Source organism: Colossoma macropomum, unplaced genomic scaffold (assembly GCF_904425465.1).
Source record: "Colossoma macropomum unplaced genomic scaffold, Colossoma_macropomum, whole genome shotgun sequence".
NCBI lineage: Eukaryota > Metazoa > Chordata > Actinopteri > Characiformes > Serrasalmidae > Colossoma > Colossoma macropomum.
Genome location: NW_023494784.1, coordinates 36,947,235 through 36,961,847, shown reverse-complemented (window position 1 = coordinate 36,961,847; position 14,613 = coordinate 36,947,235). Strand labels below are relative to the sequence as shown.

At 38.7% G+C, this 14,613-nt stretch overlaps 1 protein-coding gene and 1 long non-coding RNA gene across 2 annotated transcripts; one reads left to right on the top strand and one right to left on the bottom strand.

Annotated features, from left to right (window-relative positions):
- The first annotated feature begins 554 nt into the window (after nucleotides 1-554).
- Nucleotides 555-3,230, top strand: LOC118810841 (B- and T-lymphocyte attenuator-like). Its single transcript, XM_036574935.1, has 3 exons — nucleotides 555-624; nucleotides 1,881-2,219; nucleotides 3,014-3,230. The coding sequence occupies exons 1-3, from the start codon at nucleotides 555-557 to the stop codon at nucleotides 3,172-3,174; spliced, it is 570 nt and encodes a 189-aa protein (XP_036430828.1). The 3' UTR covers nucleotides 3,175-3,230.
- Nucleotides 3,231-5,477: 2,247 nt separating this feature from the next.
- On the bottom strand, nucleotides 5,478-14,311 carry LOC118810472. Its single transcript, XR_005007423.1, has 4 exons — nucleotides 14,162-14,311; nucleotides 10,720-10,816; nucleotides 5,940-6,089; nucleotides 5,478-5,574 (listed from the first exon to the last, which is right to left on the bottom strand). It is a non-coding gene; the product is annotated as an uncharacterized LOC118810472 (long non-coding RNA).
- Nucleotides 14,312-14,613: the final 302 nt, after the last annotated feature.

Below are 14,613 nucleotides of genomic sequence, written 5' to 3'. Positions count from 1 at the left end.
TTATCATTACCATTAAGTATCATGACAGATGCCATGATGTTTGATGTCACGACGCCTAACTAAAATATGTAGTGATAATTAGCATGACAAAAACTGTCATGAAAACAAACATTACGGAATTAGTCATAAAAATGACCTGTAATAGTAACATGAAACTTATATTACTGAACAAAATCTGACCATTCATATATATATATATATATATATATATATATATATATATATATATATATGTGTGTGTGTGTGTGTGTGTGTGTGTGTGTAGGGATATATACAGGACTGTGTATTCATACAACCCTGTCAGGATTCTTTTGAGTGATTTTAGCAGATATGAGGATATAAAAGGCTTTTAACGTCATGAAGAACAGCAGATCAAATCTAAATGAAAGATAAAATAGGTCATGTGGACCATACTTGAGTTTGTGTATGAAAGGTTGGGGGGGCTTTGTCAGAGATGAGTACACAGTGATTGGCTCTATGGTGAAGCTTTGAAGTTGAACCTGCATTAGTTTTGAACCCGTCTGTGTAAAGATTAGATCAACCCTTCATTCACTATGGAGATCTCACTTCTGATGATTCTGATGATTGTGGGTCTTGGTCTGTTTGTAACTGTAGATGCACAAGGTAAGTCAGCCTTTCTACATTTAGCACAGGTTGCATTCCATTCATAGATACAATTATTTTAACCCTCTACAGAACAATGTTGCCTCAGGGTAACATACTCACTATGCATGCTTTACAAAGTTATGTAACATGACTAATGATAATGCATGAATTTATGAGAGGAATAAACCAACAGAACACTTGGTTACAATCTCTTCTGGTGGGCATTTTAAAATGCGTCTTTCTAATATGGTGCAACTCGTAGATGACATACTGCACTGCTGTTCTGGACAGAGATCCAAAGTATAGTTAACATCTGTCAGTGTAATTTTATTTTCAGCATCACATATGAGAATTTGCCTAAATATGTTTGTTGCTTAGAAGCAATATTGTCTGACGGTATAATTGATATAGTCATGCGGCCATTGTAGAGAACACTGTAGTTATCACAAATTTTTCATTCAGAAATCTAAAATTTTATTATTTGATGCAGTTTTATTTCCTAGAAGCCCAGAACAGTTAATTCTGTTATGTAACAGCCAGTAAACAGCATGTTTTAATAATATAATTTCTTTAGTTCAGAAAATGAAAGCCAATTCTGATTACTTAAAAAATGGCATGTTTTAACATAGTTTTAACTGCTGTTTGTAGTTTTGAGTGATTTTGTGCAAAAGAAACTAAAGCATTACTTTAAAACGTTTCAGCATAGTAGCAAGATGTCTTTGAAAAACACATGAATAGATTTTTAAAAACATCTTAATATTTAAAGATAATTATTTATTACTTTTGTAATTCTAAAAAAAAGTATATATATATATATATATATATATATATATATATATATATATACATTTTTTTAACCATGTATTTGGAGTGAAACAGAGTAATTACATAATATATTCATCTTTAAATCCTAAAATGCTTTTAAAAGATCAAAAAAAAAATTAAACATCTTCTAATTAAAATGTTGCATTTTTTAATCCAGGTTTGTGTTTTTTCAGTGATATTATTAGAGGATAATTTATTTTAAATCATCCAGAAAGTATTTTACAAGCAGGTTCAATTAAAAAAAAAACACAGGCCAATAACACACTGTGTTCTAAATCATTATCAGATTTTAATTCATTCTTCTCTATCAGTATTTGCACAAAATAGAACACATCCTGACTCGATTTCATTTAACTCTGTGGTGCTCTAAGACTGGAGAGGCAGTTTTTCATCTGGAGTATATTTTGTTGCTTTGAAAGGTAACTGAAGTTTTGCTCTGTTCCCTGTAGGTCCTGCTGGTCTGTGTGTTCCTGCAGTCAGAGTTCGCAAGAACACTGTTTATAGAGGCTCCAGTAAAAGCCTGTTAAGAGTCCCCTGTCCTGTGACATACTGTGAGGAGATTCCAACTGTAAGATGGTTTCGTATTAAAGATACAGACAAGTCGATACCAGTCAGCGAAACAGACCAAGTAACAGTTACACAGGAGTGGTCTACTGCAGACGAGAAAGAGATCATCTCATATTTGAGCTTCAAGAGTTTATCAGTTCAGGATGATGGCCTTTATAGATGTGTAGCTGCCGGATCAAATTCTACATCAGAAAGCCACAACATTAATGTGTCTGTCTCAGGTAAGACATTGAGCTGATTGTGCTCTACTTTTTATAACTAAGTTTAGGCTGACGTTATTTACTGTGATAAACATAATAACTGCTGATCTGAAGGTGTAACTATCTTCCACAGATACCATTTTAGAGACTCCCACTGCAAGTAAGAGCATCTGTTTTTACATTGAGCAGCAATTATTTTATCTTTCTACATGTAAAATAGTTTTTATACACAAAAGCACCAATATTTTAAACAAAGAAGACACACTTTGTTTACAACAATTATTAAAAGATCTAGAAGGGAAAGTCTGTCAACATACTTGACTTATATATAATGTGTGTGTATTTATTCTCTGCTACATCAAAAAGAGTCCTTGAGCATGATGTTTGTCTACCTCTGTAACATGATTAAAACTGTATGTCACTCTGGATAAAGATGTCTTTTTGTGTTGTCTGTCAGTGTAACTAATTATTTACAGAAGTTGGGTAAACAAGAAAAAGCTATTGGAAGTGGACTTTATTTTGTTGTGCTAATTCAGTGTTTTTGTAGAGTGTATAGGTTCAAAGTTTTGTGGTTCTAGCATGAAAACTGGCCTGTGAAAATGATTAGAGTAGAATAATAAGAACTAGAAAATAATAAAGAATAAAAAAAATATTTCTATGGAAGTCTGTCAATTCCATAGATTTAAATGACTTTCATCACTTCTACATTTTCACTTTTATATTTTCCTTAATATTACCTTTATATCAACATTTTTCATGTTTCACTTTTTTTTAATCACTTATATATTGTCTTTTTCTCATGTGAAATTCTTCAGAAGTGATGTTTGTCCCTGTAACAGCCAGCCCTACTGTCAGTGTGAGTAAAGCAACTGTTGCACGGATGCCCTACATTATAATCTGCTCAGGTGTCTTCAGTCTGGTTACTATTGTGATGTTAATAATTTTTCTGAGCCTACATGGACGTACATGTGAGTGATGTCATGTATTATTTCATTTTTCAGTTGTAACCGTTAAACACAGTTGAACTATATTTTCTCAGAACTTAATACAGTAAAAATATTATTTATTTATGTATGTATGATTTGACCTGAAACAGTCTTTATTATTATTTATGTTTTTATGATTTTTAGGTTCAAGAAAACCTGTAAAGCACACAGATCAGGTAAAGACACAAGAAGCTCCTTTTCTTCTTCTGTGTTATAATGATGTTCTCCTCTACAGTCTAATGAGCTTGTTCTCTTTTGTAGTACACCACAGCCGTGTTCACTCCGGTTGAGACCAGCCCCACCTTTATAAAGCATACTGAAGACATCTCTGCTTATGACCCTCAAAAGCCACCACTAAGCAAGGAGCAATGTTTATAATATGACCAATACAACAAGCTATGAAGATGGTTGTATGGAAAGACTGAAAGTGTTAAAGTATTATAAATTAGTTGTATTTTATACGTAATTATCTAAGAAACTCTCTTCTAATTTTCTTTCCTTTTTACAATAATGTCAATGTCATTTTTACAGTTACATGGATATAGATACTGATGCTCTGACCTTCATGAATTTACCTTTAAAATAAACCCTGTCTGAACTACTGTCATGCTCTTACTCTTAGGCTAAAGTGCAGCGGTTACGCTTTGTCTTATGCTACCGTTATGCAACTAAACACAACTGTTTCCACCTCACTGCAGGGACGTCCAGTAAAAACCGCATTATAAAGGTGTTCAACTGTCATGCAAACATCCTGTAGACACCCTATGTATAGGCCCCTGATGTGGACAGAACTAAAGCATAAAAGTGCAAGTAACTCAGCTGCAGGCTGCGAACAGCTGTGAACCAGAACAATAGCTTTATAACAGTCCAGTTTAGCTGTTATTACTTGGTGGTTGCCTTACTAAGGTTTCAGGGTTTTCCCCAGGAAACAATCAGCTGGTGATCTCTTCCAGCCATTTAGGGTCTGTTTCACAGATGTTGGCTCCATTTACATTAAAGAAAAGTGAATCACTTCTCTCACCAACTGTTAGACATTTTAATATTCTGAAATTTCTTGCTTATTTGCACAAATTTAAGAAATTCTTAACTTAACACCTGTTTCCCTACACTTCCCATGATCCTCTGCACACAACTGTTAGCAGTCTCTTTAGAAATCAGTGTGGGGCAAAATGCAGCACAAACCTTAACTAAAGAGAATTTCCACTGACTGACCATCAGCACTCTGCAATTTAGTACAAGACTAGGCTTAAAGGACCACTGGTGGGTCCAGCATCAAACTGATGCAATGCTTCACATGTGTGTTCAGGTTAAAACATATGGTTGAGGCTCATTTGTGCAGAAAATGTGGTCCTCAAATTCATAATTGTACATTGTATTGATTTTCTCAGTGCACTCACTGAGCTTCTGTACCCGCTTTACCCGGCGGTGCATCTGTGTTGTATATTTCTCCAGCCATATTTTGGTCACCTTGCACGGAATGATATCAAATTGTGCTCAGGAAAGTTGTGATTCCAGTTATCCAATGAGGGTGCACTTTCTTTAAGATATACAGAAACCGTTTATTTTGTTTATATAAAAGTGCAAGTAAGAATCAACAGTAGGAAAAATAAAAATAAGAGCAGACGGCGACGATTTGCAAATCCTTTATGACCAATCGCTGCTGTCGGAAGAAAACCTTGTATCGTTTTTCAGTTTTTGACGTAATTTGAAAATGACTGTTGCCTTTTATGTTATTTACCATTGTGTTACATCACCTTTCCTTTAATAATAAAATTGTTGTAGTTGTGAAAGTGGATTTTTTTTTCCCATTCTTGCTTGAAGAATTCTTGCTGCTTAAAGCTTAAAGTTCCTGTTGTTGTATATTGCACTTCATAATGCACCACACGCTTTCAATAGGAGACAAGCCTGGACTGCAGGCAGGCCATTGTAGCACCTGCACTGTCTTGCTACAAAAGCCAGGCTGTAGTAACACATGCCGAATGTGGCTTGATGTTTTCTTGCTGGAACAAGCAGGGATGCAGGGATTTCACTGAAATACATTTGTTGCTCCAAAATGTGTACATAGCCCTCAGCATTAATGGTGCCTTCACAGATGGGCAAATTACTTACTTACTAACACACTCTCATATTATGACAGATGCTGGCTTTTGAACCTTGAGTGCTCATAAAATTAAGTAAACTGGCTTAAAAACATCCAGCCAGTTCCTTACTTTAAGTTAAAACTACAAACCAGTCTTTATGTCTGTGTGATGGCTGCATGGTTTGAGGACACTGGGGTATGTTTGGGGGGGATACAGAAAAACAAAATAGGTGTGGGGCCCATGAGCACGTCTATTCATCCCTGAAGATCAGCAATGAAGAGATGGGCAGAGTCCACAGTCACAAAACTGCTGAAAAAAAGAGCATGAACGATTAGACCATCTTAATTGGTGCTTAACTGGATTAAAATGCAAGTAAGTAATGCCAACGTTAGCTAAATGGCTTGACCTCCAAAATACGAGGTTTATTTGATCCTAAGACTTGGTATTTATTAACTAAATGAAAAAAAAATGCTAATGGCTAACTTATATTTATTGAGTTTTGGGAGGTAGTAATAGAAGTCTGGACCCACCAGGAGGTCCAGGCATTTGTTAATGAGGTAATTTAGGTGTAAGTGGGTGTAAACAAAGAGGAACCCCTGATCTAGGCTGATAGAACTGTGTTTATAAGCTTTTGTCTTATGTAATCTAGAACATGAACCCACGTTTTATCTTACCTTTAGGTAACATCCAACTTAGGAAGCTCTCTTTCTCAAGATCATGAAGGCCTTGCCAATTAGCTAATGAGCTCAATCAGGTGCATTTAATGATGCTGTGTGCTGAAGTCTGCAGTGTTTTGGCCCATGAGGGCTGGAGCCTGACACACCCTGTAGAGAATAGAGAATAACTGTACTTACTCACACAGAAAATCAACAAAATTGAATTTTTATGGAAACTTTTGCATACAGCTGTACGTAACGAAAACATTGGTCCATAAATGTGCAGAGCATTAGGTCCCCAGGACTGACCCCAGGAACCACTGCATAAAGTACTATTTAAGACAACTGTCCAAAAAGCTAACCAAGTTTTTTAGGAACCATGCCAGTTTAGAAAGAGACCTTCATTAGGGGCCTCTAGTCTCACTCAAACAAGACCTGAATGGGTTCAAGCTGTGTCTATCATTGCAGCTATGGCATTTCTAACTTTAATTGCTCAACAGCAGTTAGATTTGTTGAATTTGGAACACTTGTATACATCGAGACCCTGATGAAGTGTGCACATTTTGGCCCAAATTGGCCTCTAGAAAATGCTCAAGTGCTCAAAACACTGAAAAACTTTACAAATCCTATTATGATTATATTAAGTAGTCTACAGATAAAGAACCACTGCCATGTGATTCAGTTCTCTGTTCTGAAAAAAACTTTAAAATGACAAATTGGAATCCTTGTCCAGTTTTTTACTTTGTTCATTGAAAGTCTACAGCCTATTATACCACGAACAAAAGGTCAATTTGAGCAAAACTTGAAAATCATTTTTGTTGAGGGCCCCTGATCAATAATCATAACCTATAGAGTCCCTTTGACAAATTCTGGCTTCAAAAGGGCCCCTTATAGGTGTACAATGTCTCATTATGGCATGCATAAAAAGTGGTTAAACACTGAAAACTATGTCAGAAAAGGTTATATTTTTGACGGCTTTGTTCCAAATCTCTTGCATGTTATACAAAACTCAACAGACCTGTACGTATGAACTTTGGCATATATCATGTGTAAAGACCACTGCGCAACATTTATGGAAAATAAAGGCCTATTGATAGACTCCCCTCTGTCTGTAAATCAGGCCCAAACAGGATTATGCCTTGTTAAACCTCAGTGGGCCAAACTGCAAGTCCTTATGAAAGCGATACACACTTGGAGCCCAGAATTGCCGTTTGTGGCTATATTTTTCAATTTGTTTTGCATATTTTGAGCACAGCAGCTGTTTATTTTGTCATTTTCAGCAGCATATTGTGTCAATTTCAGGAGTAGACCAATTGAAAATTACTAGGAAAAAATCTCATTACATCTACTTACATTAAGAGTAAATGAACGTTCTTGCTGTTTTTGCTTTCTGTAACGTGCAAAGCAGGCCCAGCTTCATCCGATTTTTTGCTCTAATGTGACTCAGATCTGATGTTTTCAAATCCGGCCTGAGCCACTTTCATATGTGGTCCTAGATCGGATATGTATCACATCTCACCTTTTTCACCTTCGTCTCGCTCTAATAATGAAGCTGAGAGCTGATCAGAGTTAATTATCTTCTCAGTGAAGCTCGTGCTGCTCGTTAGTTTGTTTGCTGATGATGCACGTGATTCATTCACGTGACGTTACTGAATAGGATGTGCGCATGTGGGTCATTTCAGGACGCCAGTTCGTTCACATTATGGACAGATTTGAACCATTTACCTAAATGAGTGTGAACCATCGTGTCAGACAGATCGGATTTGAGCAAAAAATTGGATTTGAGCAATGAGGCTTGTAATGTGAACGTAGCCTATATGAGTTTAAAATATCAAACAAAATACTAAACAAAAAGAAAAAAGTTAATAATGTTCTGAAAAGCTGAGTTTTGATCAGTGATTTGAGCTTAGACAGATCAGTGCAGTCTCAAATGTATTTGGGGAGAGAGTTCCAGATGGTGGGGTCAGTTATGGAGAAGGCTCTGTCACCTCATGTCTGGTACTTGGTCCTTAGTGGTGGAGACAAAAGGTTAGCCCCTGTGGAGTGGAGACAGCGGGAAAGAGAGTGGTAATGAAGTGGGGCAGTGAGGAAGGTAGGGGTCTGGTTGTGGAGAGCTCTGTGAGTCAGAAGGAGATCTCCGAGTTAGATTCGTTGTGGGACAGGAGTGATGTCATGAGAGCGGCAGTGGGTGAGGAAGCATTCAGCAGAGTTATAAATGTACTGGCGTTTCCTGTGGATTTTGGATGCTGTTGCAATAGCGGAGTCTGGATGTGATGAAGACATTGATTAGAGTTTCAGCAGCAGAGAAGGAGAGTGCTGGTGGAAATGAGCTATGTTCTTTAGGTGGAAAAGGGCAGTTCTGGCAATGTGCTTAACATGATGTTCAAAGCACAAGATGCTGTCAAAAGTGACTCCAAGGTTACAGATTTGTGAGCAAGGAAACAGTGTGGAGTTATCGATGCTGAGGCAGAGATTGTGAGTGTTCTGGATTGCATCCAGGATTTCATTTCAGTAAGACAATTTGTCAGGGTGGAGTAAATTGCAGTGCTGGAAGTGGAGACTGTGACAACGTATGATATTTCCAAGGGGGAGCATGTAGAGGATGAAGAGAAGGGGACCAAGCACTGAAGCCTGGGGGACTCCTTGGGACAGAGGAGCAGTGGAGGAGGTGCAGTCATTGATGCTGATAAACTGTTGCCTGTTAGTGAGGTATGTCAAGTCAAGTCAAGTCAAGAGACTTTTACTGTCTTTCCATCTATGTACAAGTACACAGTGGAGTGAAATTACGTTCCTCCAGGAACAAGGTGCAACATGAAACAAAAGAGTACAAAGTGCAAACGTGCAGACATAAGTGTGCAAACAAAATATTAAACTAGAAACAATACAATAAATACGATAAATTAAACAGACTCTAGACACAGTAAACAGACAGGACAGTGCAGCACCGACACAGCACTCATTTCTGGACATGAGGTAGTGGAATACGGTGCAGAGATATTTAACAAGCTGTGAGCTGAGTTTACACAGTCAGATAACATGCATAAACACAGCAGCTACTGAGGTAGTACTTGAGTAAACAGTGTAAACACAGTGTTAGCAGCAATGTTCCAGACAGTGTAAGGAGAGCCTCAAAAGAGGTATGTGTGTGTGTGTGTGTGTGTGAGTGTAGAGTATGTGTGTTAGGTATTCAGATCAGTCCTTGTGAGTTTAAAAACCTGATTGCTTGAGTAACAAAGCTGTTGCAGAGTCTGGCAGTGATGGCACGAATGCCCTGGTACCTTCTGCCAGACGGCAGCAGTGAAAAAAGTCTGTGTGAGGGATGGATGCGGTCGTCCGCAATGCTGGTGGCTTTGCGGATGTAGCGTGTGGTGTAGATGCTCATGATGGAGGGGAGAGAGACCCCGATGATCTTCTCAGCTGTCCACTATTTGCTGTAGGGATTTGCGGTCAGAGGCAGTGCAATTCCCAAACCAGGCGATGATGCAGGATGCTCTCCACAGTCCCCCTGTAGAACATGGTAAGGATGGGAGGGGGGAGATGAGCCTTCTTCAGTTTCCGCAGGAAGTAGAGGCACTGCTGGCCTCTCCTGGCTATGGAGTTGGTGTTGAGGGACCAGGTAAGGTTCTCTGTGATGTGGACATCAGTGCTCCTGATGACGTCCACAGCAGAGCCAGTGATGTTCAGTGGGGGGTGGTCACCTCGCATTCTTCGGAAGTCAACAACCATCTCCTTAGTTTTGTCCACATTCAGAGACAGGTTGTTGGTTCTGCACCAGTCTGTTAGCCGCTGCACCTCCTCTCTGTACGCTGACTCATCATTCTTGCTGATCAGACCCACCACAGTCGTGCCATCAGAAAACTTGATGATGTGGTTTGAGCTGTACTTTGCAGTACAGTCGCGAGTCAGTAGAGTGAACAGCAATGGACTAGGCACTTAACTGGGGGAATAACTGGATAAAAATCAAGTGAAATAAATAAATAAAATAAAATAAAAAAAAGCAATTTCTGCTTTAAAGAGGATTTTAAAGAGGAACCACATTCACTGCTGTTTTTTCATTTTATTAATAAATTCAGATTAAGCCGTTTTGCTAAGCTAACTGAGATGCAGTGCTATAAATGTCAGTTTTTTGTTTATTTAAAAAGGACAATTTTGACTAACCTAAGTTGTGAGAATTAAAGAAAGCAGAGAGTTGACTTTAAAACTCGAGCTGAGCACTCCTGATTTTGGAGCTGCTTAAATGCAGTGTAACACATCAAGTGATGAAGCAATAACTGCCAAAAGCCAGATATTAATATACATTTAATAAAGTTGAAGTTGCAATGACCTTACTTCCTAACAGACTTTTAGGATTTGCAGAATTGCAGAACAGTCATTTGTTTACAGTTACAACAAAAGTGCTTTGTGAAATTTAAAAGTCTGTTTAAAAAAGGCTGTTATTTACAAGATATTCTGTTTGATTTTGTATTGGATTAAATCCCTGAAGTAGCCAAATTGCACAAAGCAATCTGATTCAAACTCCAAAATCTGGCAAGATTAGTTGTTCAGTGTTCAATGTTCAGTCAGCCCACATTGAGCTGGTGTTATACTGCTAGAAAAAACTAATATGAGTAAATATGGTAAATTATTATTTAAATACAGATTTAAATTCAGATATCAACATTCAAACCTTTCTATATTTTTCATGTACATAATTATCATTATTACCATCTACAATTTCTTAATAATGCAATGTGTCACTTTTTCTTTTTCAATATTTTCTCGAAGTTATTAGGAAAGTTTATTTAAGTTTCTCATTTACCTGTGCCAGGTGTATTTAGTGGCTGCAACGTCACCACCGCCAATGCATCGATACTCTTCAGCATGAGTTGCATTGTCAACTTCCTCAACACGAATCACTTTGAGAGAGGAAATAAATATACAAACGTTGCATAAATCAGAACATTACAAAGTCATTTGCTTAGTTTAACAGCTAGAAAACTGTTGAAGTCATTGTGGACCATCTCACCACTCTTAATCAGAATCAGAATCAGAATCAAGCTTTATTGGCCAGGTACGCTTACGCATACAAAGGAATTTGGTTTTAGTTACAGGAGCTCACAGTGCACAGTATCAGACAAACATTTACATGTAGTGAATAAAATAAAATAAATATAAAATATAACAAAATAAAATAAAATCAAACATGCACTCCTACCATCACTCACTCAAACACACACACACACACACACACACAGTCATACCTGTAAACCTTACATTGTGCAAAGTATGGGTCTAAAGTTAAAGTGCTGAGTGCAGCAGCAGTTAAAGGGTGTATAGTGGCAGAGAAAGGGATCAGTGAGGTAACAGCCCGATAAGTGGGGTAATAAGGCAGGTAAGTAAGATGCTAGAATAAACACTGGTTTGAGGCGGCAGTTCCAGAGGATGGAGTTTAATTAGATACTACATACCAGTATTTATGAAGTGTAGTTTGAAGTTGGAATATTGTTTTAATGAATAGCCAGTGAGGAATATTGTTGTAATGAAAACCAATGAGGCATAACAGCTGAATTAAAGGACTCATTTCCTAAATTTGTCTTGTGTTTTATTTTTCCCACTTGAAGTCCATTTATAACATGTGTTGCTTTATGTGCCAAAAACAGTCATAATTCATTTCTGCATCACCATTTTCCAACCTCTCTTTATCTCTGAGAGTTAAACAGGCTGTTTTTGTTACTGTCCTGTATTGCTCCTCATTCAAAAAGCAAACACCCCTTATAATTTCAGTGTGAGTGGGCAGAGCTAAACTGCTGTAGGCTAAATAGGCATCCATCCATCCATTTATCATCTAAACCGCTTATCCTTCTGGGTCACGGTGGGGTGCTGGAGCCTATCCCAGCTGTCATTGGGCGGAAGGCAGGATACACCCTGGACAGGTCGCCAGTCCATCGCAGGGCAGACAGACAGACAGACATACACATTCACACCTAGGGGCAATTCAGCATATCCAATCAGCCTGACTGCATGTTTTTGGACTGTGGGAGGAAACCCACACAGACACGGGGAGAACATGCAAACTCCACACAGAAATGACCCTGGTCACCTAGCCGGGAATTGAACCCAGGTCATTCTTGCTGTGAGGCGACAGCACTACCCACTGTGCCACCGTGCCGCCCGCTAAATAGGCAGATATATGTAAATGTTTTTTTGAATGCATCACAAAAAAAGCTTTTTGCAGCATAGTGTCCATATATGGACTGTACAGGCTGAGGAGTGAAGAGTACATTTCGAAACACCAATGTTTACTGAGGGAAATTAGGTTTACCTTTAACAACAAACACAGGTGAAACTGGGGAAAATTTAATCTCACTGGTCACAAGGGAGAGTGAAATTTTGTTTAAGACTTGTAAAATTCTTATTAAGTATTCATTTAAACTACAGGTTGTCTTGATTTCATGTGAACATTTTGATATGTCAGTTATATTTTTATAACTGGTCACATGACCAAGAGCCATTTACTTCCAGCATTCACCTGAGAAAGATTTTTGCTCCAAACATGTGACTGACAATTGGCCAATTTATTATTTTTATGTTGGTAGATCTGTGTTGCAGTTTATGATGCAAATAACATGAGACAGGTAAGTGCAGTAACACTGTATTTGAATGCTACTGCTACACCTGTGCCAACATTTTATGGCATGACTGTATACATATTACACTCATTGTATTAAACAGTTACCTTTCACTTTCTTTGTAGCACTTTATGTAAACAGGCAATTCATTTTTAATATAAGAATTTAAAATTCCAGTTTGGCCCAGTACTGAAATGTGCTAGAGACTGATGCTTGTCAGCTGACACCATCATCATGTTATATTCCGTCTACACGTGCTTGTGCATCAGAAATTGCTTTGCGGTCTCAGACAGAGGTATCAGTGTCCTTATTACTGACACTGATACTGCAGTTCACTGATGGTTTTGAATCACTTCAAAACATCTGTAAGCTTGCAGTAAGTAACTTGAGCCAAATACAGCCTGAGATCTGGCAACTGATCTGATAGAGGTTGATCAAATACGAAGAACATCTTGGTTGACCTCAGCATATATGGTCAGGCTAAGGTCAGATTTCTCAGGCCTGCATAGCTGACCTCAAACAACGGGAAGATTTACCGATTTTTAAAAAGTGTCTGTCAGACACTTTAGTTAACAGGGGTCGCCCACAGCGCACAGTTTACCGTTTAACATCCAGCCTAGTTTAGCTGCTGTTTTGGGGATAAACGGTCGTGAACGGCTAAATAAATCTAGTCTAATACAGGTTCTTAGTAAACTCTGGACAGTGATTCTGTCGTGCTGTCGACTGGCCTGATCTGATCCTTCCCCACCTCCCTGCCCTCTCTCTGTCTCTCTAACTCTCTCTGTCTGTCTATCTATCTCACTCTCTCTGTTCCTCTCTCTTTCTCTCTCTGTCTTCCTCTCCCTCACCCTCTGTGTCTCTCTCTTCCTCTGTCTCTCTGCCTTGGTGTTTGTCTTTAACTGTGAGAGGCTGTGTAGCTGTTTAACTGTGTAATGCAGTAATAATGTCTGATTCTGTATGAAGTGATCAGCATGATTACTGGTGAAATACATTACAGTAAAAATCAAAGCTGAGTAAGTTGCTGATGTTGCTGCTGATTTTAATGGTGTACATGTTCTGAACAGATGTCAGTGAAAATATACAGTTTGAAGGCTGTGAGAGGTTCACACGTATTAATGTAATCTAGAGTCCAGTCATATGGGGACTTTTTTGATGATGGTAGATATTTAGCCCATGAGATAAGGTGATCCAGGTAAACTATTCAATCTCATTCTTTGTGTGATACAGCTGTAAAAATCTAGACTCTTGTTTTCAGCTCTACCTGTAATATGTGTAATATGAGGCGCTGTGTGTCCAAAAGTATCCAGACACTCATTCTTACCAGTGAGTTCTGCTACTTTATGGTGCACTCATTGCTGGCACGTGTGTTCCGTTGCTCATATATGTAGCTCACTGCTCGAGTTAATGTACAGATAATAAACACGGGGAACATAAAACTGGCAGCAGCTGTCAGTTGTGAATACGCCCATGAATCTGCGCACCGTTCAACACAGCACGGACAGTTCGCCAGTCAGAACAGACAACACAACCAACATAAACCACAAAAACAGTCCAAAACACGCTGTAATGTGCATCACCTCGCAAGACACACTCAGTACATGTCGCCAACTTTCTGGACAGGTTCACTCTCACCTTCAGCCGCGGCGATCCAGAAGCCGGCGAGCAGGACCATCTGCGAAGAGCTCAGCATTTCTTCTCAGGTTTCTCACGTGTGTCCGCTGGACGGTTCAGTCCGGAGTCTGCGCGCTCGTGTGCGGCCGCTGCTCCACTCACTCGGACTGTTCCTTTTCTCACACCGCCTCCTGAGCGCGGTCTGTCTGTGCTTTACCGCCGCCTGCGTTTCACTTATAATAGACGCATCTGACTGGTGGGTTTTTTATATTAAAGCAAAACAAAGCACACAACATCAGATGCATTTAAATATACACATATAACAGTGTTCATATACATGAATGCATTTGCTGCACTCTCAGAAAAAAAGGTACTAAACTGTCACTGGGGCAGTACCTCTCTTGTCAGTGGGGTGGGACCCTCAAGGGTACATCTCATTCCATATATAAAACCCATTTTTCCATATATAAAAT